General features: G+C 42.3%; 1 protein-coding gene and 1 long non-coding RNA gene across 4 annotated transcripts in view; one reads left to right on the top strand and one right to left on the bottom strand.

Annotated features, from left to right (window-relative positions):
• The first annotated feature begins 991 nt into the window (after positions 1-991).
• LOC128851443 (uncharacterized) lies at positions 992-5,908 on the top strand. The gene is made up of 3 exons (XR_008448829.1): positions 992-1,091; positions 5,091-5,205; positions 5,584-5,908. It is a non-coding gene; the product is annotated as an uncharacterized LOC128851443 (long non-coding RNA).
• An 822-nt stretch (positions 5,909-6,730) lies between these two features.
• The window catches only part of TRAPPC9 (trafficking protein particle complex subunit 9), a 536,040-nt gene continuing 517,391 nt past the window's right edge, over positions 6,731-25,379 (bottom strand). For all 3 annotated transcript variants that reach the window (XM_054059308.1, XM_054059310.1, XM_054059309.1), the window contains 2 exons: positions 19,831-20,054; positions 6,731-12,053 (listed from right to left, as the gene is read on the bottom strand). In XM_054059308.1, coding sequence (XP_053915283.1) covers positions 11,874-12,053; positions 19,831-20,054 — 404 coding nt within the window. In that variant the 3' untranslated portion in view covers positions 6,731-11,873. The remainder of the gene's footprint in view (positions 12,054-19,830; positions 20,055-25,379) is intronic.

Here is a 25,379-nt window from a genome sequence, read left to right as displayed (position 1 = left end):
CCATCAAAGCTGAGCTGGAAATGTGTACGATTCACAACACAGATAGCATCTAACAGCTGGGTTATTTTCCTTTAATAAACCTTTCCTAAACCAAACTATTTTTCCTTTCTGTGCCCCCACCCCTCCATCCTGCTTCTGCAAATAAAGGCATTTCCTATTGCAGCCACGGGAACACTCCATTACTGCACCCAAATTTCCTGCAGCCTTCCCAGCGTTTATACTCTGAAATGCCTGAATATGCATGAACACTTCCATAAAGCCTAATTGTTTGCAGAAAACCCAGGAGCAGAGCTCAGCAAGCTATTGTAAAGTCAACCAACACGTAGTTGGGTCAGCTTTTCTCCTTTCTTATGCCAGCACTAAGTGTAACCTCTGCGGAGTGGAGGGACGGGAGTGGAGGAGAAAAGGGGCGCAATGTGGTGTTGAAGTAATGGTCTGTATCCTTCCACTCAGTGATCACAAGCTTAGAATCATAGAATCATAGAATCATAGAATAGTTTGGGTTGGAAGGGACCTTAAAGATCATCTAGTTCCAACCCCTCTGCTATGGGCAGAGACATATCCCACCAGACCAGGCTGCACAAGGCTCCATCCAATCTGGCCTTGAACACCTCCAGGGATGGGGCATCCACAACTTCCCTGGGCAACCTGTGCCAGTGCCTCACCACTGTCATGGTGAAAAATTCTTCCTAATGTCTAGCTTAAATCCGCCCCTCTTCAGTTTACACCCATTGCTCCTAGTCCCTATCACTACAAGCCTTTGTAAAGCTTCATAAACTATCGGCTTTTGTTTGAAATCCTCGATTTCTGTGGAGCATTTATTGATTTGTGCATTTACTGTATCGGGTAGGTCAAATAGTTTATTAACTTTCAGGAGTTTACATTGCATCCTGATTATATAATTCAGTGTTTTTGTAACAGAACTATAGTAAGTTTGTATCTTAAAACATCCATTTTCTTCCTTCTTTCTATCTTTTTTTTCCCCAAATAGATATGAACATGGGTTATTCCTGGATGGAGGAACGTTGTTGCTGCAATCCTGGACTGTGCTTGCGATCTCACTGGGAGAACAAGGGAAAGCTGCAGCTGTGGTGATGTGATAAATGCTGTCACTTGTGTTTCATTCACTGGAAAGGTCCCACCCAAGCCCCATGCAGTGAGCATGGGTCCCTGCTGTAAAGAGTTAAGGGTGTAGTGGATGATACAGGGTGTTTTAGTGACACCACATCTGGCAGTGCCCGCACAGCCCATAGAAGGGCTGTAGGACCCAGCTGGAGAGATCTTTGCACATGGATTTCAGGCTGTGCTGCACAGCTCCTGAAGGAAGCAGCAACACTGCACTTCAGCGGGATCTTTTTTTTTTATTGGATTTGACTTTTTCTTGCCTATAAAAGATTGCTGCAAACACTGAGCTTTTAAATTAAAGGGAGTTAATGAAAGTGTACCTGTGATAACTATTACTGGATCCCTTGCACTTTCAACAGTCACATTAGGATGATTTCTTATTATCTGTAAATCCATTCCAGAGGTATGTGCTTGCTGTTACAGCTCTCCTGTGCACCATCGCATGTGCAGGTTTCTTCCCAGCATGGCAGAAAAAAAAAAAATTCGACTGTGTTGCTACAGCCCTGACTTGGCTTTTTATGTGGGTTTTTTTTTCTGATAGATGAACTGGGGCTTGCCAGGAACTAACATTTCCCTTGGATAAAGCATGTTCATGTATCTGTATCCCCTGGGCATTCTTAATGCAAATGGAGACTTCATCTAAAATGAGAGGAGGTCTTTCTTTTGTTATAATAGCAACACAGCTTTCAGCTGAGAGTGTTCTGCCTTGTATGAAATGATATCAAACTAGACAAGAATGGAATATTGTGTTGGTGTAGCCAAGGCTGCTGCAACCACTTCAGTCCCCAGAGTTGATTAGGCAGAGTTTACTAGCAGGGCAGTCCGTCCAAAACGTACTCGGTGCATTGTCAGTTACAGGTAGCCCATGAAATATGCATTTTCATACAGCAGTTGCTTGATTTCCGTTGAATCAGGCATCCGTCCCTGAGCATTTCTCTCTGATACAGCTGGGACATTTTGCCACTAGTTTGGTTTAGGCTTATTTATCTCACATGTCCAGTTACCAGTAATAATATGGGTCACAAGACAGAGGCCAGATTTGTGACTCCCAGGTTTGCTTTGTCAGCATGACAAACGAGTGGCCACTAATTGTTCATATTAGACAGAAGATGCTGTGGAGGCACAGAAAACTCAGTCCACTTCTCACTGCCACTATCTGCTACAGAGCAGGTGGTCCAATCCCAATTCATTGATTGTTGCCAGTTCACATTGCTTGGCTTTGGGATCAGTGGGACACTTCTTTACTGAGAGAGTGGTCAAGTACTGGAACAGGCTTCCTAGAGATGTTGTCGATGCCCCTTGCCTATCAGTGTTTAAGAGGCATTTGGATAGTGCCTTAAAAATATGCTTTAACTTTTTGTCAGTCCTGAAGGAGTCAGGCAGTTGGACTACATGATCATTGTATGTCCCTTCCAGCTGAAATATTCCTCCTCTCCTCTCCTCTCCTCTCCTCTCCTCTCCTCTCCTCTCCTCTCCTCTCCTCTCCTCTCCTCTCCTCTCCTCTCCTCTCCTCTCCTCTCCTCTCCTCTCCTCTCCTCTCCTCTCCTCTCCTCTCCTCTCCTCTCCTCTCCTCTCCTCTCCTCTCCTCTCCTCTCCTCTCCTCTCTCCTCCCTATCATTTTTCTTAGGCCCAGGGGCACAAGGTGCAAAAGGTGAGGGAAGGGCATATGGCAGGGCAATACATTCCCTTGCTCAAGTCATTGGGGTTGGTACACACTGCAGCTGTTGCCGCAGGTCCATCATTAGATCCAGGGCCTCCTCTTTTAATGCGAATTATAGTATCACCAAGATGGAAGCTTGAAAACTGTTAGGAGTTGTCTTCGTGACTTCAAGTGGAAGTGAGAAATAGAGCTGCTGAAGTAGTTGCTCCTGGGAAAGATTGTGGAGTAAAAATAAACTCCAGGTTGAGCTAAGTGAGGCCGTGTCTACACGTGTGTGAGGCAGTTGTCTCAAACTCCTGGGCTCTGCAGGGCAGTCTGGTGAACGTCCTACTAAGCAGCCTGGATATGCCCCCAGATCCCACCCATCTGAAGACCAGCAATATTCAGGATGTCCCAAATACAACAGTGAGATTGAAAATACCACCAGTGCTTTGGCGAAGCACCACACTGCCATGGAGCTGGGGAGGGCCTGTGCCAGCCTGCAGTGCTAGGATCTTCTATGCCCTTCAGCGTTTGGAAAAGGAGCTGGGAGTCGTATCACCAGCAGAGAGCATGGAGACATGGCATTTAGTGAAGCTTAACTTCTCGATGCATGGCAGCGCTTCACACCCAGTATTTTACATGTGGCACTGGGATTGCGTGTAGAGATGTTGTCACTAAGCAACAAAACAAGGATTTTGCAGGAAATAGTAAGGTAATACTACATCTCCTTTCCTCCTCCCTCTTCTCCAATGCACTAAGGTCACCAGAAACCAGAGTCTTGCCTATGTGTTGGTTAGGAGCCAGTGGGAGGATTGATAAATAAGGGAAGGAAGGACAACAATATCATAGACTAATTCAAACCAACTATGTCAGGCCTGAAGGCAGAGCCCAGCCAGGCTCTTGTTCTCCTCCCAGTGCCTAACCTTGAAATAAGGCAAGCAGCAGAGCAGGGCAGAGGGTGGACAAGCCTTGAGCAGGTGAAGGATGCACTTGAAAACAGAGAAGACTTAATCCACAGCACAGACTTCAGGACTCTTTCTGACCACTGCAAACTCAGAAAGTGAGGGTTAGGTCAGGCGGACAAAATGGTACAGTCTCGTTGAAGTGACACAAAGAACAAAGGATTACAAAATGAATAAATCTGCTGCCAGAAAAAAAAACAAACAAAACCCTGAAATTGAAAACTCAGAGAGTTTGGGGGACGTAAAGATGTTTGGAGCCAAGCTGTACTGCAGAGCTTAGAGCAGCAACAGTGGTAAGCAAGGCTGATACAGGGGATTTTTTAGTTTCTAATGCAGATGTCTGCCTGGTCTGTGATCTATGCCCAGCACCATTGCTCTTTAGATTGCCGCTGAAAGAAACAGCCAATATCCCCAAGACAATGAGCAGAGGCATATTTCCATTAGCATCCTATATGTGCAAACAGACAGAGCATCATCTCCCAGCTGCCAAAACACTGTGCCTTATCTACAGTGCAGCAAGGGGTGTGGGGAAAAGGGAGAGGGAAAATATGATCATGTTCATTCAGTAACAGCTCAAAATGCCTCTCAGCTGAGAGCCCCATCCGAGTGGCATTGCACAAAGTCAAGATAAAATGACAGCAGGTTGTCCTCTTTTCCCGGGATATTTTACACTGGTTGTCCCCAAGAGACTTGTATTTCCCCATCACATGGCTCCTTGCTGACATGTCTCATGATGTCCTGTTCACCCGGAAGGTCACCACACACCTGGCCGATGGTGCACACAGCAAAAAGGAAAAATACTGGGAATGAGCCACACTCCCAGTATTTGTAGCACAGCAGTGCTGAAGAGCCCACATACAACCTGGCCCCGGTGGAGCTGTGCCTTGGATGGGGGGGTTTACTCTACCCCATCTCCAAATAAATGAGTCTTCTGTGCTTATGTTGTTAGCATACAGAGGTACCTCCCTGGCTCCTTTTAAACTTTTGAACACATTAGCTAACTTCGTCTGTGTTTGATGGGACAGGACAAGGGGATTTATGTCATCCATATGCAGTGATTTCAGAAGTGGATGACTACATCTCAGCTACTCACCTTGGCCTCTCTTCATATCCACTGGCAAAAACCAGGCATTTTGGGTTGGAAAAAAAACTTCTCTGAGGTGGTGTAGTTGTTTGCTTAAAGATGGCTGGATTCTTCCCTCATAGAGCCCCTTTTTCCCTGTGCATTTCCGGGGGAGCACAGACAACTGCCCTGTAAGTCACAGCAGCTCATCATGTGGCTCCTGTTCATACCTTCTAGTTTTAAATAGAAAGGCTTGTATTAATATAACACTGATCTCTCTCATTGTTTCTCTTAACAGAGTTTGTGTGACCCCAAGCCCTCGATGCCGACTGACCACAAGCTTTAAAGGACAAGATTTCATATTGAAACCAACAGCAGCAACATTTGGAGAGCTAAACAAAAAGGAAAATTTGGTAAATTTACCCAATATTTGTATTGAAAATAATATCCCAAAGCATTTGCATATATTTTGTCCCACTTCTGTGCTAAATGTAAGTGCTCATTGTCCAACGGCTTTGTTCTGACACCACATGGAAGTAGATAATAACTATATACAATTCAAATACTACAGACCTGGATCAGGTCTCTACAATGCCTTTCTCAAGAGACTTGTAAAAACACAGCCCTAGCCAGAACTTCATCCAGGTGGAGAAAGACAGGAGTATCTTGTATCTCTTCCACTAATAAGAAGAGTCTGGAGGGGCTCAGCTCTCCAAACAAGTGAGAGTTGTGATGGGATGCGCAGGCTTTACACCTTTACACCTTCTTCTGGGCTTTTTTTCACATTGCAGATGCCTGGTGGGGAAGGAGAAAATTCTTATCTGGCCTGCCTTGTGCTGGGGGTCTGCAATCGTGGCGTCTTCTCTGGTGGCACCTTCCCTGGTGGTATTTTCCATGTATGCAAAGGCCTACAGCTGGCTGTAGGGTTTATTATAATAAATTAAATTATCTTGTTCAAGGCTCATTTCATGGGTCTTCAGCTCTGCTCTTTACTTACTTCACACTCATGACACATTTGCTCTTCTCCTTCCTCCAGGGATCTGCAAACAGCCTGGCTGGCACAGTGACACCCTTCTGGGGTGACATCCTTCTGCATCCCTGGAGCCCATACTCTCAACTGACACAAAACATATTTGCAGGCAGAGAGGAGCATATCTAAACACTGCACTCATTCCATGAACCCTTTTTATTTCCCAGGAGCCTGTGGCCTCTTTCAAGCCAGAGGTGAAGGAAAGCGCAGTCATTATTTACCAGTGATTTGAGAGGTATTTTAATATTATTTTTTAGAAAGAAAAAAAAAAATGAAAGGGCAAAAGCTCCCTGTTTCACGCTTCTTAAGGTCATACTTCATATTAAGGTTCCATTTATAAAGAACACATAAATGCATAATACATGTTTAAGTGATTGATGAATCATTTATTGTATATTGCTATTGAACTGTTGATCTCTAGAGCTGTGACTTAACCATCTATAATACCTACAGCTGCCGCATATAGAGCCATCGATAATGTTAGAACACAAAGTGTTCATGTGCATAACGTGCTTACTACATCTAACATTTATGAATGCTTTATAAACAATTTATAAATGAAATCTTAATATACAGCGTAACCTATTTTTAGCATCGTGGCACTTGCATAACCCATTTGGCCTTGATTCATCTCAGTTAACTTTGAGCACCTTGCAGAAGTACCTCTGGTTGTAGCCCTGTATTATTTCTCTCTGCATTTCTACCCTCCCTCCATCCCACTGCTTATTTACCCCTGTGCTGCCTCGAAGAGCACTGTAAATGTGTCTGTGAGGGGTGCTCATAGCCATGAACGAGATGCTCATTGTTAAACTGTTTCAATAGTTGGCCTGATTTCTTTCTGGCAATGGTTACGTTGTGTTGTTCAAACAGAATGCATGCTGAAAAGGGACTGAAATCGCACTTCTTCAGTCATGATGTCAGAGTACATTGGGCTGTAAGGAATTCTTCTCCTCAGAAGATCCAGCTCTCCCTTGTCACAAAGGTGGTGCTGTGTTTCCTCACTGCTAATAATTGCCTTTCCTTACGCAAAGTAATTTCTGAGCTGTTCTTGGAGGGTTTTCCAGTGGATCTGGAGACGGGGAGAAGACTGAGAAGATATCAGCGCAGTCTGTGCTGGTACCATCCCTTGAAAGAGGAACACTTGGAAGAGTAACTGCAAGCAGGAGGTGGCTGAGCTCTGTCTCACCTACTGAGCACAGTCTTTGGGTGGAACATGATTTCCCAAGCAAGTTTATGCATATGATTTATGCCTTCAAGCACATCCTGGCCTGGAAGGATCTGCACTCTCAGACTTGTACACATCTGTCCCTCGCGTGTTAAAATGAGTGCCAGATTTTGATGAGATGTCTTCTCCTCATACCAGGGTTTCTGGTGGCCAGTGGTGATGGCCCATGCAACTTAATGGGACACGGGTCTCAAACTCAGATTTGCAGGTTCAGATGCAGACTGCGCATCTAGACACAGGTTTAGCAAGTTCCCCAGGCAGATGTCTGAATTGCCTGTGATCATTGGGACTATTAAGATGCTTAACATCTTTCTGTATCAGGAACACAGGAACAATAAGTAATCAATAAATGTTTAATGACATGTCATCTACATGCAGCACAAGTCCTGCTAGTGTAATGGAATTGATGCATTGTGAATGTTGTAGCCTAAGTATCACTCCAAGAAGTAACACCAGATGGTAATAAAATAGACAAGTTCTTGTTCAACTGAAACATCTGAAGATGCTTCTAAGAGAGGACATGAGAGTCAAACTCCAGTTTAGCAATTGAAATCTGTTTTGAAACATGTTTTTTTTCTCCAGCAGACGACCAAAGTGTTAAGAGAGGTCTAATGATGATGCAGAGGAAGGAGGGAGAGAACGAAAGGCATATGTTGATCCTTTCTGTTGGTACCAACTGAAGAAAAGCAGAAAAGCAGTGAGTGGAAGAGGTAGCGGGAAGGATGAGGTGAGGAAGAGAGAGATGAGAAACCAAGAGCTAAAAAGATGCTGGACAACTAAAAGACCCTGACCTAAGCCTCAGAACAGCCTAACCTGCAGAAGTATATCATTGAACACTGGACATGGAAATTGTCCAGATCTGCACATCCCCTGTATTAAGAAAAAAAGCATTAGTGTTTACAAACCCCTGTAAAGCTTGTACCTGTAGGGAAGCCTTGAGATCCAACCTGTGCTCAGTCAGCTGAATTGCAGCCCTAGAGCTCTACAATACATGCTTAACATCCCAGAGAGTTGGCAGACAGCACTGCTCTAGTGTAAGCCTTACCTGTGTAAGAAGGATGGATGCATAGCCCCATTTCAGTGAGAGACAAAGTCATCATACCCAGGAAAGCAGCCAGAAAATCCAAGGAAGGGAGAGTGCTGCTGCTTTTAGATGGGAACCCAAGCACAGGACCGAAGGAGCTCCAACAAGGCAGGACATCAGATGGAGCACACAAAACAAGTGCTTCTTGTCCGTCTTCCCAGATATGCCACCTCCACAAGTGGTCCTCCTTCCAGCCTTTGAGCTGTTTCTGTTGAGGATGGAGTGGATCATGGAAACCTAGAATCATAGAATGGTTTGGGTTGGAAAGGACCTTTAGAGGTCATCTAGTCCAACCTCCTTGTAGTGAGTAGGACATCTTCAACCAGATCAGGTTACTCAAAGCCCTGTCCAACCTGACTTTCAATGTTTCCAGGGATGAGGCATCTACCACCTCTTTGGGCAACCTGTTCCAGTGTTTCACCACCCTCATTGTCAATATTAGGCTACCGAGGCATAAGTAGAGCCTTTTAGGTGAGTGCATCTCTCTCCGTTCAGCTGATAGTTAATGGACACTGACACGGGAACCACACTATGGACCATACATCTTTCTACAGCTCTGAATTCATCTAGGAAGAGAAAGTTTGAATAAAGCTGAAATTTCAGTTAAAGGGTCAAATAGATTCCTTCAGAGACAGAATGCAGTATCAAGAGATATGTTTTTATCAGCAGTAAAATCACACAAGAATATTATCAAGAATTACAGACAGAAGAGACAGGCAGATGTGTAAATAACACAAGATAAGTATTTATTCAGACAGTTAAATTTACACAACTTATGCTTCTCCAATGCATACATATATTGGACCAACACCTGCTCTCAGCAATGGTGATTTAAATTAGGAATGATTTAATTCAGCCAAGTGGGATCATATCAGATTTACATCTGTGTAACAATGCAGTTTGGCTCATCATGTTTAAAATAATAGTTGGCTCTTTTGGAGAAATAAAAACAAGTTTTCAGTTCCAGAAAAGGACAGCAAATCAGAAAAGTATCACCCCTTTTTTTGAAGCACTGCAAGGACCAATCCTGACAGCTATCCCAGTGATGCAGTATTCTCATTTCAAGTACCTTCTCCTCACCCTTCTGCAAATTACACTGACACTTAAATATTCTCCTTCTAGACAAGTCACAAATGATCCCCAGAAGGAAGAATTTCTTGTGTTTCATCTCTCTTACCAAGACAAGTAGAAGTGTGAGAAAATTGGGAAAGATACTATAAATGCCAAAAGCAACTAAGCATCAAAGTTGACAAGGGACAGAGTGGCCTACTATATAATGAACCGATAGAACATTAAGGGTCAGTTCACACATAAGAACTTGTATTTATGAGCATATATGACAGATTTATAATGGCATATTGGAAATCTAGGAAATACACAGCTTGCTTTTCTTATAATAAGACCTGTTCCCATTCCAATACCTTCAGCAGGCTGTGGATCGGGCTCCTTTGTAAGTAAAGGGTACAGGAGTGTTGCATCCCAGTATAGGCTTCACAGAACAATATCTTTACAGAGAACACTCTCAAAAATAAACTAGGAAATTATCCCTTAGCTGGATAAGCTGAAGTATCCTGACTGCAACAGCATCTGCTTCACAATATTTTTGTTTCAAATGCAATGTGGTCCTTAAAAGCCTAGCTGTATTCCTAGCATCTGCAGATTACCTGATGGGAATATTGAGTAAAACCCAATTTGGATTTCACTGCAACAGTGTTGTGTAACACAGTACAGACACACATGTCAAAAGCAAGCTTTTATGGAGATTAACTGGTTTAATTCCTTTTCTCACAGGACCTTATTTTTCTGTGTATATGCCTATCTAGTGACAGAGAATTCGTCCTCATGGCACAAAGTGGTCAATCAAGCTCCATTAACTCAAAAAATATGCTCATCTTGGCTGGTTGGACCCCTTTTCAACAGGTGTCTTTCACCTAGAACTACCATGTAAGTCTGAGAAACAGTTTTCTTACTAGACATTGTGTGCTCACAGCTGACAGAACAGTGCATCATTGCAAGTAAATCTTCAGTCGACTACAGATTTCCATCAGTTCAAGACTGAAGATTTCCACTCTGGCATTCACAGCTGTATACAGAGTCACAGCTCAAGAGCAAACACTGTTAACATTGCCACAATACAGTTTTTTAGAGATAATACCTAGCATACATTAGAAATATAGCTATCATGCTATAGCTATAGTTTCCTCAAATTTGAAATATATTTAGGATGACTATATTAAATTCATTTGCAAGCATGCAATGAATTTTGAGCACTGTCATTTCTATGAAAAACACTAGTCACATCTAAAAGTACAACTGGGCATGGTGCAGAGAGCCAGAATGAGCTACCTGGGTAGTGCTCTACAGCACAAGCAGGATGGACCAGGTCAGGTGCGAAGTGATGTGCCCAGATCTGGATGAAATATAAACAAACCAAACATCTGCAAATAGGTTGTTCATGTGGATGTGGCACATATAGAGCTAACTGAAAATAACTGGACTGCCCCTGCTGCACCTTGATGCATCCACCCCCAAGAGTATATTGCCACCAAGTTTAAGAGCTGCAGGCTGCAAATTTAAGAAAAGATTGAGACAGCTTTGAAACATATGATCCATGAAATAATATATTAATCATAAAGCTAAGATATCTCCCTGCTTTACATGGGGTAAATTCAGGTCTCTTTATACAAAAGTATTATTCTGAGAGAGAACAGGCTAAATTTTCGGTACATTTATAAACTACTTTTACGGTCAGGAATTCCATGGTCTTAATTGCCTAATAATTAAATCTAATCATTCTAACAAAAAGAAGGAAGAAAAAAACACATATTCAAGCCCAGCCTACTAGCATGAAAAATCTGATCAGAAGAGTTTGCAAAAACTCATGCAAAGTTATACTGATGACCAGCTGATTAATTTTGGTGGCTTGTTAAGTGTCTGCAAACGTTTCAAGTAATTGTGATTGTCTAAAACAGAACTGTGAAAGCCCAAATTCACAGCCAAGCCTTAGGCAACCCAAAAGTTGGCTTATTCCTTTTCTCAAGTACAAAACTCTTTAGCTCTTCACTGCTGTCTTTCATTTCTACCAAACTAAAAGGCAATGACTTTACCAGGAGCAAGTGACACTGGGCTCAGGGGAGGAAGAGAATAACTGGAGGCACATTTGCTATTCTTACTTTCAGTAACACAGGAAAAAAAAAGCATCAGTACTGCTATTTACTACCAAAGACACCAAACAGCAGAAAAATGAACAGGAACAAACCTCAGGACAAGTCTGAAGGAGAACTACATCTCAAGGACACATGCCATGGGTCCAGTATAAGCCAGGGAGAATTTCATAGACATATACAACTTTTGTTGAAAAATGCTAAAATGGGATTGTTCAAGCTGGAACTGAGACCTTAAAACACATGGTGAAATTCAGCCCTCAAGACCCTTTCAAACCCACTGACATCAATAGGGTATATGAAAATATAAAGCATATATTAGCAGTTTCAAAGGATTTTTGGAAACAGAGGAAAGCTCTAGCATAGTTATAATCTTTCTGTCTCTCTCTCTCTCTCTCTCTCTCTGAAATTAGCTAAAGCAGCTGCTCAAATGACTATCAGCCAATTCAGAAAGTGTTCAGCTGTTCCTCCAAAGTAGAGACTGTGGCCTGGGGTTGGACAGAAACAAGCTGGGATCAAGCAGAGGATGTGCCAAGCATTTCTGTGCACTGTGGTTAATCAAATAGCACACAGTACATTTACAGCTTAGTTTGGATTGCAGGCTCCATAGCACGGATGTGAACACTAGGAAGACAGAACCAGGAGAGAGGCAGCTCCCTGCTGCAGTTGTCTTCATGGAATTTGATATTCAGGTAGAAATCCCCTGTGTAGAGAAAAAGAAGTGCTCCAAAGTACACAGAGTCTTTGGTGGGCTTCACCTGGTAAAGAAAAAGTGAAAATCAGTATAATTAAAACAGCAGAAAAACAAGATAACTCAGTAGCTCCTTCAAATGCTCTCAAAGTACTCTAGATTCACATTGTCTTCTTGTCCCTGTTCTAGAAATGGTAAAACAGGAGCACTGAAAATTAAATCCTGGATTATTCTCTCACGCAGCAAAGCTGTGGCACAGCTCAAACCAGAATACAGATCTTCAGGAGTCACTGATTCCAGCGCAGAGTTAGTTAAAGGCAGAGGTCACCCAAAATCTTTCCATAGACTGCATTTATCAACATCTATATTAAATGTCTAAATCATGTCTCTGAACTCATGTTAAACAGATGGTTAAACATCATTTAACAACTTAGCAATAACTACATTCATCCCCACTTATTATTCAGACACAATCTGACTGCAAATTCTAATCAGGAATCTTTAATATTCACTATCATTGAAATAATTAAGTTTAGCCAGAAACATCCCATGAAAAGTAGCCACGCTGATTTAACTTGTCCAAATTAAATAGAGTTCACGCTGTTTCTACATCTCTTCATCATAAAACCATTTACAATCCATATCTTTACAACAAATAATATATCTCAGTCCATCATTTCAGCAAGACACTCAAATAATTTCTAAATTAGCAATTCCACGACAGTTCACCACGTGTTAATGTTTGAATTAATACCTGCTGCCATAAGATGTTAAATCCAGTTTCAGGGTGCCTAGAATTGGGGTAAAATTGCTGCAGATGCAAAACACAGAATAAGCACAAAGCCATTCCATTGGATGGAATTCATTCAAAAAATTGTCAAAAGGCAACTTCATCCCAGCAGAAAAGACCAAATAAAAGGCACTTGATGCTTCTCAATATTGCTTTTCCCTCAGCTTAGACCATTGTACGAGTTCCCTTCTGCTCTCTGGATCCCAAAACCATCAACTCAACGTATACTCATGAGGTCATCCCTACTTTCAGGGGTAGAATTGTGCCCACATATTTTCTTGTTTTACTTGAATACTCATTGGTAATTGGCTTTTCCTTTCCAAACACCTCAATGTACATCGTGTTACAGAGTCCAGTGTTGTTTCCAAATGACCGCATGCAATACCACTCGTCAGCCAAACCAAAACCCAAGCCCAACCACAACAGAAACTCAGGCGCTGGATCCAGAAGCACTGAGCTGTCCAGATGTGCTGGACTTGACTGAATTCATGGGGAGGAAATCTTTGAAAGGGATATTGCTGAGAACCAACAGGACATTACCCACTGAAGCAGTGAAGGGATGATGCTAAGGCTCCAAGACAGTTTATCACAAATCTAACCCACTATAAAAAAATTTGGTCATCTGGTAAACTGGGACATTCACAACTGGGAAAGTGTCTAGGGACACCCCTCGCTGAAGGGCACTGTGCCATAAGAAGGTAAGAATAAAGATGGTGACCAGACCAAGACAGGGGTGAAAGGGGAGAAAAAACACTAGAAAAGGTTTCCAGGGGTGTGGGAGGGTTTTCTCCTGTTCTAGATCTTTCTGGACCTTCATTGCTGTGTCCTTTAGCCAGCAGACATGTACCCCGTACAGTCCCCTGGGGAGACTTTGCTGAACCTCCCTAATGTGATGCTTCTGCACAGAGGCCTGGCTGTTCATAAGCAACAACACTCACGGAGCTGGCAGAGCCCAGGCTCCCTTTGGCTTTGGTGCTGAGCACTTTTGCTGACCTACAGCAAACTTAGATCAGCATCGTATCATCCACGTGAGTGATCAGAGCAGCCACAGCTGTTCTCCTGACCCTTGTCCTTGGCATCTCCCCTCCTTGCTGGGTACGAGTTCTTGCCCTCTGGCTTTGCGTCTGGACATGCAGAACCCTCTTGCTTCCTTCCCTTCTCCGGGGGCTGCCTGACTTGTTTCCACCTCACTGGAAATGATGTGTACTTGCATTCAGAGGAAGACAGAGGCAGGCACTAATGCAAGTGATGAGTGGAAGAGAACAGCACATGAAGCCTCCTCAGGACCCATACCCTTTTCAAGCCTGCCATGCATTTTTCCAAATCTAGATGCACCATGAAGAAATATCTGTCACAGCACACATCATAGACCTTGACAAGCAGGAAACCAGCTTCAGGCACATCAGAATAAACACCGTCTTTTCACTCATTTGAAGTTCTGCCTACAAGGTTGCTCATTCCTTCTGCCTTACAGCACAAGTCTCTGAATCACTCAGCTCTTTCTTCACTGAAAGTGTGAAAAGCCAGAGAGGTAGGTATGTGCCCAGTTGTGTTTGCAGCTGATCTCCCTGGGTGCAGTATGCACAGATCAAACAACAACGTTCATAGTTTGGGGACTCTCCACATCTGTACGACCACTTGAACAACCATTACTCTAATCAATCCTCGTGGTTTGGGGAAGAAACAGAGAAGCAAGAGTAGCTTGAAACCTTTGTACTGTTGAGAAGCAAGTGTCTCTGCAGAAGTTACAAGAGGTGTCTCCCAAAATAGTACTTAGCTTGGAAAATAAGGCTACTTCTACTGGGTCTGCCTGCAAACATTCCCAGAAGACTGTAAGTACACCAGCAGCAGTCAGGTCAGTAGAGGGCCAGATCTCACTCAACTGGTATAGAATCATAAAATCATAGAATCATAGAATCATAGAATTATAGAATGGTTTGGTCTGGAAGGGACCTTAAAGATCATCCAGCTCCAAGTCCCCTGCCATGGGCAGAGACAACTCCCACTAGATCAGGCCATCCAAGGGCCCATCCAACCTGGCCTTGAACACCTCCAGGAATGGGGCATCTACAACTTCCTTGGGCAACCTCTGCCAGTGCCTCACCACCCTCATTGTGAAGAATTTCTTCCTGTCTAATCTAAATCTTCCCCCTTCCAATTTAAAGCCATTCCCCCTCATCCTGTCACTACATGCCCTTGTACAAAGTCCCTCCCCAGCTTTCCTGTAGCCCCTTCAGGTACTGGAGAGCCATTATAAAGTCTCCCTGGAGCCTCTTCTTCTCCAGGCTGAACAGCTCCAACTGTCTCAGTCTGCCCATTTAGCAGAGGTGGCCCAGCCCTCTGATCACCTTTGTGACCCTCCTCTGGGCACAGGACTAATTCTGAGGTTAAACCTCCAAAATTTAGGTGTCTCTCTGCACACTAGGTATCCAAGCTCCTACTACAGCAAGGAAACAACTAACCAATGCAGTCAGTGAGCAAACACACAACGGTTTACCTGGCCAGCCTATAGAGTCAGGATACGGTTGCTGAAACATAGAAAATGACATTTGAGATGATGTAAGGCACACAGGCATCTGCACAGGCCTGGCAGGATTTACAGGATGATTACAGGATGTTTGGCAGTAGCTGGAAGCCAGGAGGGATACCCACAACACTTAAGTGATGGTAGACACCTAAATTTAGGTAACTGAATCTCACCCCTGGTGTCTATGTTAGTGTCAGCCAGGCTCTACTAGCTGCAGACTACATCTTCATTCACTAATAGGAGCTTAGCTGGCCATCATCCACGGTAACACCTACTCATTTAGATGTCTCAGTCTGGAACTAAATCTAACCAAATGTCTGTAAAGTGGATGACCACATCTGAGCCAGGTGTTCAACACAAAGATTCATCTGATCAAATGTAGAATGAGGAAAAATATCCCCTAAATTTCATCGACCCCGATGACTCACTCTCCACTGCCTGCGAAGGGAGTTCAGGGTGACTTGTTCAGATGTGTACACAAATCAGATGTTTCAAGCCTTAGCTGACAGTACACACCACAACACTGATTGCAATGCACAATCCAGCTAACCTGCAAGAAACATGAAGATCAATGCTCATGCCTGATCCAGACCAAATTTATATTGTCTTTCGATCTAGCAGCACACTCTAGATATGCATTTATATGTGTGCCAATCTGGGATGCTGTTGAACACATGCTTGTTGAATTGAGTCAGAGTCAAAAAAGTGTTTACTAAAACGCCACCAAATCCTTTACATGGAGACCAAAGATGGAAAGCTTCTACCCTAGAAAACCATGACTGAGAAATCAAGGAAAAATACCCACATTACTCCTCTGTTCCACTGAGATAGAAGAAAAAATAAGTTTCTAGCTCCATCCTAATCCTTCCCTGATTCAGGCTACCATGTGGGACTGCGATTGCTTAGAACTAATTACTACTTATTTATACTGCTGTAGTACTTAGGGAGCTCAGTTGGAGATTAGGGCTAGAGCCAACTACTGTTCGCTGCCCCAAAGAGTTTACAGTGCAAGTAAAATAGTGCCAGGAAAACTAATTTGTTCCAGATGGGCCACAGAGGACCTGCCAGAAGTGAGCAAATGTTCATCAAAGATTCTGGGCTTATTCAAAATGACCATCTATTAATGAATTTCTCCTCATCTCCCACTATCAGTCATTTGAGCTAGTGCATGATAACACATGCAGGGAAAACAAAACCTGCGTGAGAATAGTAATGGCAAAAGCAGGCTCACAAAGAAAAATCAATTACTGGTAGTTACAGGAATCTCCATAGAAGAAGATTATTCTGTTTTTAATTTGGTAAGAAGCAACTCTGCCTGATCAACTAATTAGTTAAAAAAAAAAATCGGTGAGAACTGAGAATTTTTAATAATGTGGCTAAAGCTAAACTTCAGGTTGTGAAGTGAGAAAAAAATAAATCAATGCAATGTATTTTAAAGGGTGAGGATCCACCACAAAGTCTCATGTTTCACATTGAACAAAAACGTCTAGTATCTCAAGGATAACTGAAGTCATTTTTCTGTTAAATACAGACATAGAAAGGTAAGGTTAACCAAATTAGAACCTGTGCTTAAAAACAAAGACGCCACTTAATTTTAAATGAATGGAAATATCTCAATATCCTTTAAAATTTTCAGTGAAAGAATTTGCTTTTTAAAGTAGTATATCCCAGCAGAGGCTTTGTGACACAAAGCCAGACTGCTGCATTGAATTGAAGTAAGAGCACAAAAAGGTGAATAAGCACTCATTACATTACTTCGAAGATAAATCACCTAACCTGGACTTCGAGCCACAAGAAGAAGAAATACAAAATCATATGACTTTTACCCTTTAAACAACTTATATTCGTATTGTGAGGCAGCATGTGCATGCTGAAAATTCCTGTATATAGCCCTATCTTCCAGGCAGCAGCAGAAACTGTTTGGGAACTTTATAGTCTGGAAGCAAAAATAATTGTGATTTGCTGAGTATCAGGCTTAGCATGACATTAACATTTAGGAAAGCAGAAGGGATTTGGGTCTGGATTTTTTTTTCCCCAAAGAAAACACATTCAATTTAGCACCAATAATGTTGATTCCTGCATTGGCATGACAACACACCAGATTTTCAGGACATGAGAAGTACCTTCTCTTGCTGTAACACCTGATGCTCCCACTTGTTCTTGACCATACACTACCGATATGTTAAACCATACGCTAGTTCTCTATCTTTCCTCCCACCCAGCTCAGCAGTGCAATAAATCATGTCACTTCCTCCTTGCCAGTATCAGTGTAAAGTCAGCCCAATTAGCTTAAACTGCTGACGAATGTAGTTTTCGCTAAACTGGCCAACTTTGCACAGAAACAAATGCTCACACCATTCCTCTCACTGGGTCTGCAGGGGAAGAGGAGAGCATCTCCCTCAGAGGGGCAGAAAAAGCAGCTGGGCAATGGTAGCATCTCAATCACCTCCATTAAATGATCAAATAAATCATGCGCCTGTGACCTCAGTTTAGAAAAATAATGGGCAGTTGTTTAATAGCTTCAATAGAGCAGCACTGAGTTACACAAGCAGAGAATTGGGTCCAGTGGCTCAGCTTCCATAAAGCTTCTCCAAAAAGAGAAACTGAATTTCTTTCATCTCACCCATCTATGAGCTTCTTAACTAGTGTTTGTCTGAGTTTACAAACTCAGAGCATAAACACAGTCCTGAGTATGTTCCTTCCCTGAAGCATCAAATGCACAAACCAGGACTTTCTTCTTGTCCTCAAAATAGGTGTGGCTTTCTGAAATCTCTTTTTCCATTACTCAATTAGCTGTTAGGGAGGATGAAAAAGCCTCTGACAGCATTAGATACACTGCTTGAAGAATTTTCTTCCATGATCAGGGCTCTGTTCCTCAAAGACATATGACTAAGCATTTTCTCTAGGAGCCCGTGTAGGACAAGTATCGATACTACACACTATGAAATACAACACTTGTTGTCAAAGAGCTGACATTTTCTTCATTTCACCTTTTTGGATGAAAAGGAGGACAAATACCAGAAAGCATCTCTATTTTTAAATTATCAGGAACTGTGTTTACAGAAGAAATGTCATAATATTGAATGATGGGGCAAAAGGCGCAGACCATAATGTTTGAGAAGGCTGCCTGGGCAGCCAGAAGAGATGTGACCTTCTGACTTTTTGCCCTGTATGAGACTCAGTCAGAAGGTAAGAATGCATCCTGCTGACACCTTCTTTTTTCCTCATTAGCCTGGAGGGTCAGGCCCTTCAGCAGCTGGGCATCCAAACACTGTCACTCTGATTAAAAAAATCCACATTGTCAGAAAGGGACTCAAAGAAAGCTATCTCTTCATTATTTCTGTTGACACATTTAAATTATTCAGCTAAGGCTATAGTTAGCCCCCATCAAAATTCAAGCTGATGGTGTATTTGATGCTCATTAGCTTTTTTGAAATATTTTCTTCCCATGATGCTTAATTGAAAAATATGCATGGTGGCTACCCCTGTGGTTAACCTTTAATTTCTTTCTTACTGAGGTTCACTTAAATATTCAGTTTTGACAGGTACATTTCATTAGCTATCTGAAGAGCTGACCTAAGCAAAGGTCCTAAGACCTATCCCAAACAATCACTCTCTTCTTCATGTTTATTTTATAAGTTACCAGAAATAATGCTTATTCTACTCTGCAGTACTGTCCATATGTTTTCATTCCTGTTTTTTTATGGTTTCTGGGTGGGGCTGGGGAAGGATGCAGGAGAGAGTAGTTTTATCTGTATTTTCAATGTCTTGTCTTAGAAGCAAAAAATATCCTAGAGTTTAACTTTCTAGAAAGAATTTGAGAGAAACATCAAAATCTCAATTGTTCTAAAAAGGGACCTTTTTTTTGTCTCATTCCAAGCATGTTTTCTTTGTCGAGAAAATATCGAAAATATTTTATCGTTTTCGAAGACTATACTAAGTGACTAGGAAATGAACCAGCTCATCATATTGGTCATTAATGTTTAGCATCTTCTTTTTGCAGTCTTCTGCATTTCTTCAGGACCTGACTAAAACTGATTTGCTGAGCTCCTTGGCTCAGTCTGGGGAATACTTCTTACAAACTACAGAGAAAAAGTTACTTACAATCTACTACTGCAGGCTGCACTAGATGGCTCAAGGGACTAGCTGTATGGTAGTGAACTTTTTATCTAGATTACCCATTCACATCTAGGCAGATCTGGAAAATAGCTACTGTCTCTGATAGAAAGCTACTGTCTCTGATAGTTTACTAGTAGTTTACATGACAGGAAATTACAGTCTTAAACCACTTGAGAGACGATTCTATACTGCCAAATATACCAGCACCTCTAGCAGCAGCTGCCATAATTGCGGTGCTTTCCAAAAGGTATTCTGCCTTAAAACGCACAATTGAATAATAAAACCCTTTTCTGCAAATGCTTATCATTTAGAATTACGATAGCCCATGACAGGGGAGTTGGAACTGGATGATCTTTAAGGTCCCTTCCAACCCAAACCTTTCTATGATTCTATGATACCAAGACTTACCGAATCGATGTAGAAGGTATTGGATCCCACAAAAGTTATAACGTCTTGCAGCTCATAATTGTGTACCCCATTTTGGTAATCTTGGTATGGTGTCACAGTGAGAGCGAAGGGCCCTACGCTGTGTTTGCTCCAGTTGGTCAGCTTCACCTCCAACGGTACGAGGTCCCCAACTTTGCAGTTCACCACAATATCACAGTCGCAAAGCTTTCCATCAACAAGGATATCTGTAAATCAAGAAAACAGTTCCACATTAAGTTGAGACTCCTGCTTTAGAAATTGTATTAATCTTGATAGGAAACTTAACAGGAATAAATAACCTAAAGGAAACAGAGAGTGCATGACTGTTAACCTTAGGAAAGAAAATATGTTGCAGTGTTGTATAGGGTTGCATTGCAGAGAAACTACTTGTAAGAACCAGTTCACGAAGGTCTGATACCTGTCATCAGCTGCTGAAAGAGCTATGAAAAAACCCCAATTAGACTCTATGAACAAGCACCAGAAGATTTTATTTTAACCTCCTCCCCTGAAGGCCAAAGCCATAAACGATTCCTCATCCTTCTCCTTCAAATCAACGGCATCAGATGAAGGGAAATATGGACAGGAATCTTCAATACAAATGGTAGCTAGATAGATCCAGAACCAGATGTCCATATTCACATTGCAGCCAGAATAAATCCTCCTGTACAGAGGTGACCTTTTGGAGCAGGACAGACATTGCCAGAATTTTCAATGTAATACATATACATATGTCCTAATAATAAGGAAAAAAGGGATTTTAGAATTATACAGTAGTATTGCGAGCTTGTTCACTCTTCGTGCTTTAATTCATTCTGGGATTTCTATTTTTAACTTACTAATTTTTTTTCCCCTTACTAGGATAGCAGAAAATATAAAGCCTCTAAATTGGTTACTGCTGGGACAATGACAGCCAGAGTAATGTGTCCACTAACCTTGCCCATTTGCTTATACAGAACTAAAATGTTTCATTACCAACACACTATGAAACTGCTAGTCCAATTCCCTGCTCTGAGAGAGTTCCCAGTTGTGCAGCATTACTGTGTTTTTCAGATGAGGGTTATCTCTGATGCACTGTTAATACAGGAACATTTCTATTTCACCGTGGGTTCATGTTCAGAGATAACAGAAAGCCCTGGGCATATGTAAGAAAGGATCCTCTGTATAAATACCTATCCCCACAATCTTATGTGCCCATGAGGCATTTTGATCACTCCAGCTCCTCCTCGGTCATTTGCCTTATGACATTCTGTGTATTATTCCTCTGTCGACAGCATTGGATTTACATTAATAACATCCCCTCTTCAAGACAAGACACATTTTTTTATTCTTTGGGAACTTTTGTAGGTAAAAACCCATATTTTACAAAAAAGCGTTTTTTTGGGGTTTTTTTTAACCTATTTGTTTTGTTGTCATAAAAAAACCTACAAAACAATGCATGTTCTCTTCATGCCCTTTAGCCCGGCAAACTGAACAAGCCTCAGTGCAGTAACTGGAAAAAAAAAAAAACTAAACTAGTACCAAAGAAGAAACAAGTTCAGTAAGGCACATTTATTCTGGAGGTCAAGTCAGCAAAGTTGAGTGACCCAGATTAAAACCTTCCTCAAATCCGTTAGAGCAAGTCCAGAGTGGGGCCATGAAGATGATCAGAGGCCTGAAGCACTTCTGATGTGAGGATAGGCTGAGAGAGTTGGGCTTGTTCAGCCTGCAGAAGAGAAGGCTCCAGAGAGAACTTAGAGCACCCTTCTAGTATTTCCAGGGGTCTATTTATCTGGGAGTGCAGTGATAGGATGAGGGGTAATACCTTTAAGCTGAAAGAGAGGAGATTTCAATTAGATAGTAGGAAGACTTTTTTTTTTTCTGTGAGGGTGGTGAGGCACCAGCACAGGTTTCCCAGAGAAGTCACGGATGCCCCATCCCTGGGCGTGTTCAAGGCCCGGTTGGAAGAGGCATTGAGAAACCTGATCCAATGGAGGGTGTCCCTGTCTATGGCAGGGGTGTTGGAAATGGATCATCTCTAAGGTTCTCTTCCAACCCAAACCATTCTATGATTCTATGATTCTATGAAATGCAGCACCAAGTTCTAGATACAAGAGGCTTGGCAGATCAAGCACCAAGAAACTCTGCAGTGCTCAAGCTGCAGCTAGCCAAAACCAGCAGTTGGAACAGCCCGTGTGCCAAAACTTTCCTTTCCAAAGGAGATGCCTAGTTTTTGACACTAAGAGCACTGGTAAGGCCATGCTTGGAGTGCCAAGTCCAGTTCTGGCCTCCTCAGTACAAGAAAGACATGGACATACTGGAGAAAGTCCAGTGAAGGGCCATGAAGAGGATGAAGGGACTGGAGTATCTCTCCTATGAGGAAAGGCTGAGAGAGCTTGTGGGACTGTTCAGCCTAGAGAACAGAAGCCTCAGTGGGGCATCTCATCAATGCGTATAAACACACGAAGGGAGGGTGCAAAGAGGCAGGCTCTTTTCAGTGCCTGACTCGGGAAGTTCCCCCTGAACATCAAGAAAAGCAGGTTGCCTGGCAACATTGTGGAGTCTCCATCCTTGCAGATATTCAAAAGCCGTCTGGACGCAGTCCTGGGCAACCAGCTCTAGATGGCCCAGCTTGAGCAGGAGGCTGGACCAGATGATCTCCAGAGGTGCCTGCCAAGATCAGCCAATCTGTGATTCTGAAGTTATAATCATGAATGCATTTGAGGAAAGGGCTAGAAAACCTGTTTGGCTATAGATTTCTTTTGCAATATTACACGCGAATGCTATGGGCTCTCCTGCCTAACATGATCAAATTGCTTCTTGCAGCATTGCCCTAAGATCATAGAGGTGAAGTACTGACTATAATGGTATCCCATTATCTGGGATTAACTCATTTGAATTTTTCAAAACAGAAAAATATGTGCGTCTGCCCATGTGTGTGTATAATCTTTATGCTTCCTATCCTTCTGGCACAGAAGTGAAGCCCAATTGATTCCTTTGAAATTAATTTATCAAATGAATGTATGAAAATCAGGTCATAGAATGGTTTGTGCTGGAAGGGATCTTAAAGAACGCCCAGTTCCAACCCCACTGCCATGGGCAGGGACACCTCTCACTGGATCAGGCTGCTCAAAGCCTCATCTAACCTGGTCTTCAACACCTCCAGGGATGAGGCATCTATGACTTCTCTGGGCAACCTTTTTCAGTGCCTTACCATCCTCACAGTGAAAAATTTCTTCCTAATATCTACTCTAAATCACCCCTCTTTCAGCTTAAAACCATTACCTTTGTCGTATCACTGACTCTTTGATAAAGACCCCTTCTCTATCTTTCCTGTAGGCACCCTTGAAGTACTGGAAGGCAACTACTCATGACTTTATAACAGTTTATGTTTTCAAGCTTCTCCCTGCAAGGTAAGTGCTTTCAAAACAGATAGATAGATAAATAAATAAATAAATGAATGAATGAATGAATGAATGAATGAATGAATTTTCTGGTTCGTCTTGCCAGTGGATTTCACAGCTGTGAGAATGGCTGGCTCCCCAGCTCAGCACGAACCTTGAGAAATACTCAGTAAGCTAAGCGGATGAATCTTTATTTTCATGCTGCTCATCAACTTGCCTTTTAGCTTTAAAATTCAATGCTCTGCTGTAGGAATTGTAAATGAACCCTTTGCCCTCTGTCTCCACCTTTGTATCTAATAATAGCTCCGAGCATTGCTTCCCAATATCTTCAGGTGAAAACAGAAAATCCAAACAAAAGGCAAGTAATTAAACCTGGCTCAGCCAGATTAATTTTATTTCATACTCCTAAAGAATCTAAATTCAGTTAAGATTGATTTAGTACCATGTGTGTGCACACGTGCTTGTGTACATATTGAGAGATTATTTCCTTCCCAGCACACCCTTCCCTCCTGCAGTACTGAAGCCAAGGATCTCAATGAGATGTCAGATGAGAAAACACACATGGCTGGCATGCAAAATACTATGGAAAGGAGTGTTTAAAAACAGGCCCCTTTCATCGGAGAGAACAGCTTGGTTTGACAGGCAGTTTTACTCCCATCCCGACACAGAAAACATCTCATGGACCATACGGATTTGCTTTAATATTTTCATCCATGAACAGAGGAAAAGCCATGTGTACAGGGTCCCATTTCTGCAGATTCAGCTCACTCACACAGATGGCATGTAAAAGCTGAGACTGCTCACACCACTGCTGTGAGAGTGAATCATTACTGGCTTCAGTATACAGTAGCTCTGAATCAGAAGACACAGTTGCTCGCACAGAAGACAGTGGTGGCCGTATCTCCATCTTCCAAAGATTCATATAGAACATAAACAGTATTTCAGAAAATTAGAAAGAAAAAGTTTAATGCAAACAGCATACAGAAATTACATTTAAACAATGGAAGCGTAAACTCTGGCCACCGGATTAAAAAAAGCACGAAGGTCTAGCAATCTCCTTCTAATTAAAAGTTAAATCATCTAGTAAGCCAACAGAATACTGCTTTTATTTTATCACCCCACCTCTTTCCTGCTTATTTACCTACAAAAGTCTATTATGCTGGCACCCTTGGGTACCATCATGACCCTGCAATGCTTGATAATCGAGGAAAAAGGAAAGACAGCCTCCACTACACACCCATTAACAGACATGGGACTGCTCTGAAGAAGCACAGGATATTTTATTTCTACAACTTCCTCTAAGTGATTACTGAACCAAGGGAGAAAATGTCTGACACACTTTGGAAGGCAGAGGATGAGATGTGCTGGTTTTGACTGGGTTGACGTTTTCTTCATAGCAGCTAGTATGGGGTTATGGCTTATATTTGTGCTGGAAACAGGGATGATAATACAGGGATGTTTGTGTTACCACTGAGCAGTGCTCACACAGAGTCAAGGCCTTTTCTGCTTCTCAGCCCACCCCACCAGCAAGCAGCCTGGGGGTGCAGAAGCTGGAAAGGAACACAGGTGGGACAGTTGACCCTAAGTGACCAAGGGGATATTCCATATCATATGACATCATCCTCAGCATATAAAGCTGAGGTAAGAAGAAGGAAAAGGGGACATTTGGAGTTAGAGCATTTGTCTTCCCAAGTAACCATTGCGCAAGATGGAGCCCTGCTTTCCTGTAGACAGTTGAACACTTGCCTGCCGATATGAAGTAATGAATGAAATCCTTGTTTTGCTTTGCTTGCGTGTGTGGCTTTTGCTTTACCTATTAAACTGTCTTCATCTCAATCTACAAGTTTCCTAAATTTTACTCTTCCAGTTCTCTTCCTTCATCCTACCAGGGCGAGTGAGTGAGTGATGCTTAGTTGCCAGCTGGGTTTAAACCACAAGAGGATGATACAAGCCACTGAGAATCACAGAATCCTTTAGGTTGGGAAAGACCTTAAGGTCATTCAAAGAGTGAGTGAGAAGGGTGACTGGAAAGCCTTACCTTTTCACTGATGGCCTTAGCCAAGCCTTTTAAGATCTCGATGAATTCACCTTTTAGTTGGAAAAACTATTAATGTCCAGTTGATAGGTGATGCTTATTGACACCACAATGGC

This window comes from Cuculus canorus, chromosome 2 (assembly GCF_017976375.1).
Source record: "Cuculus canorus isolate bCucCan1 chromosome 2, bCucCan1.pri, whole genome shotgun sequence".
Lineage (NCBI taxonomy): Eukaryota > Metazoa > Chordata > Aves > Cuculiformes > Cuculidae > Cuculus > Cuculus canorus.
Note: the sequence above shows the minus strand (reverse complement) of the source record. Positions and strands in the feature narration are given on the sequence as shown.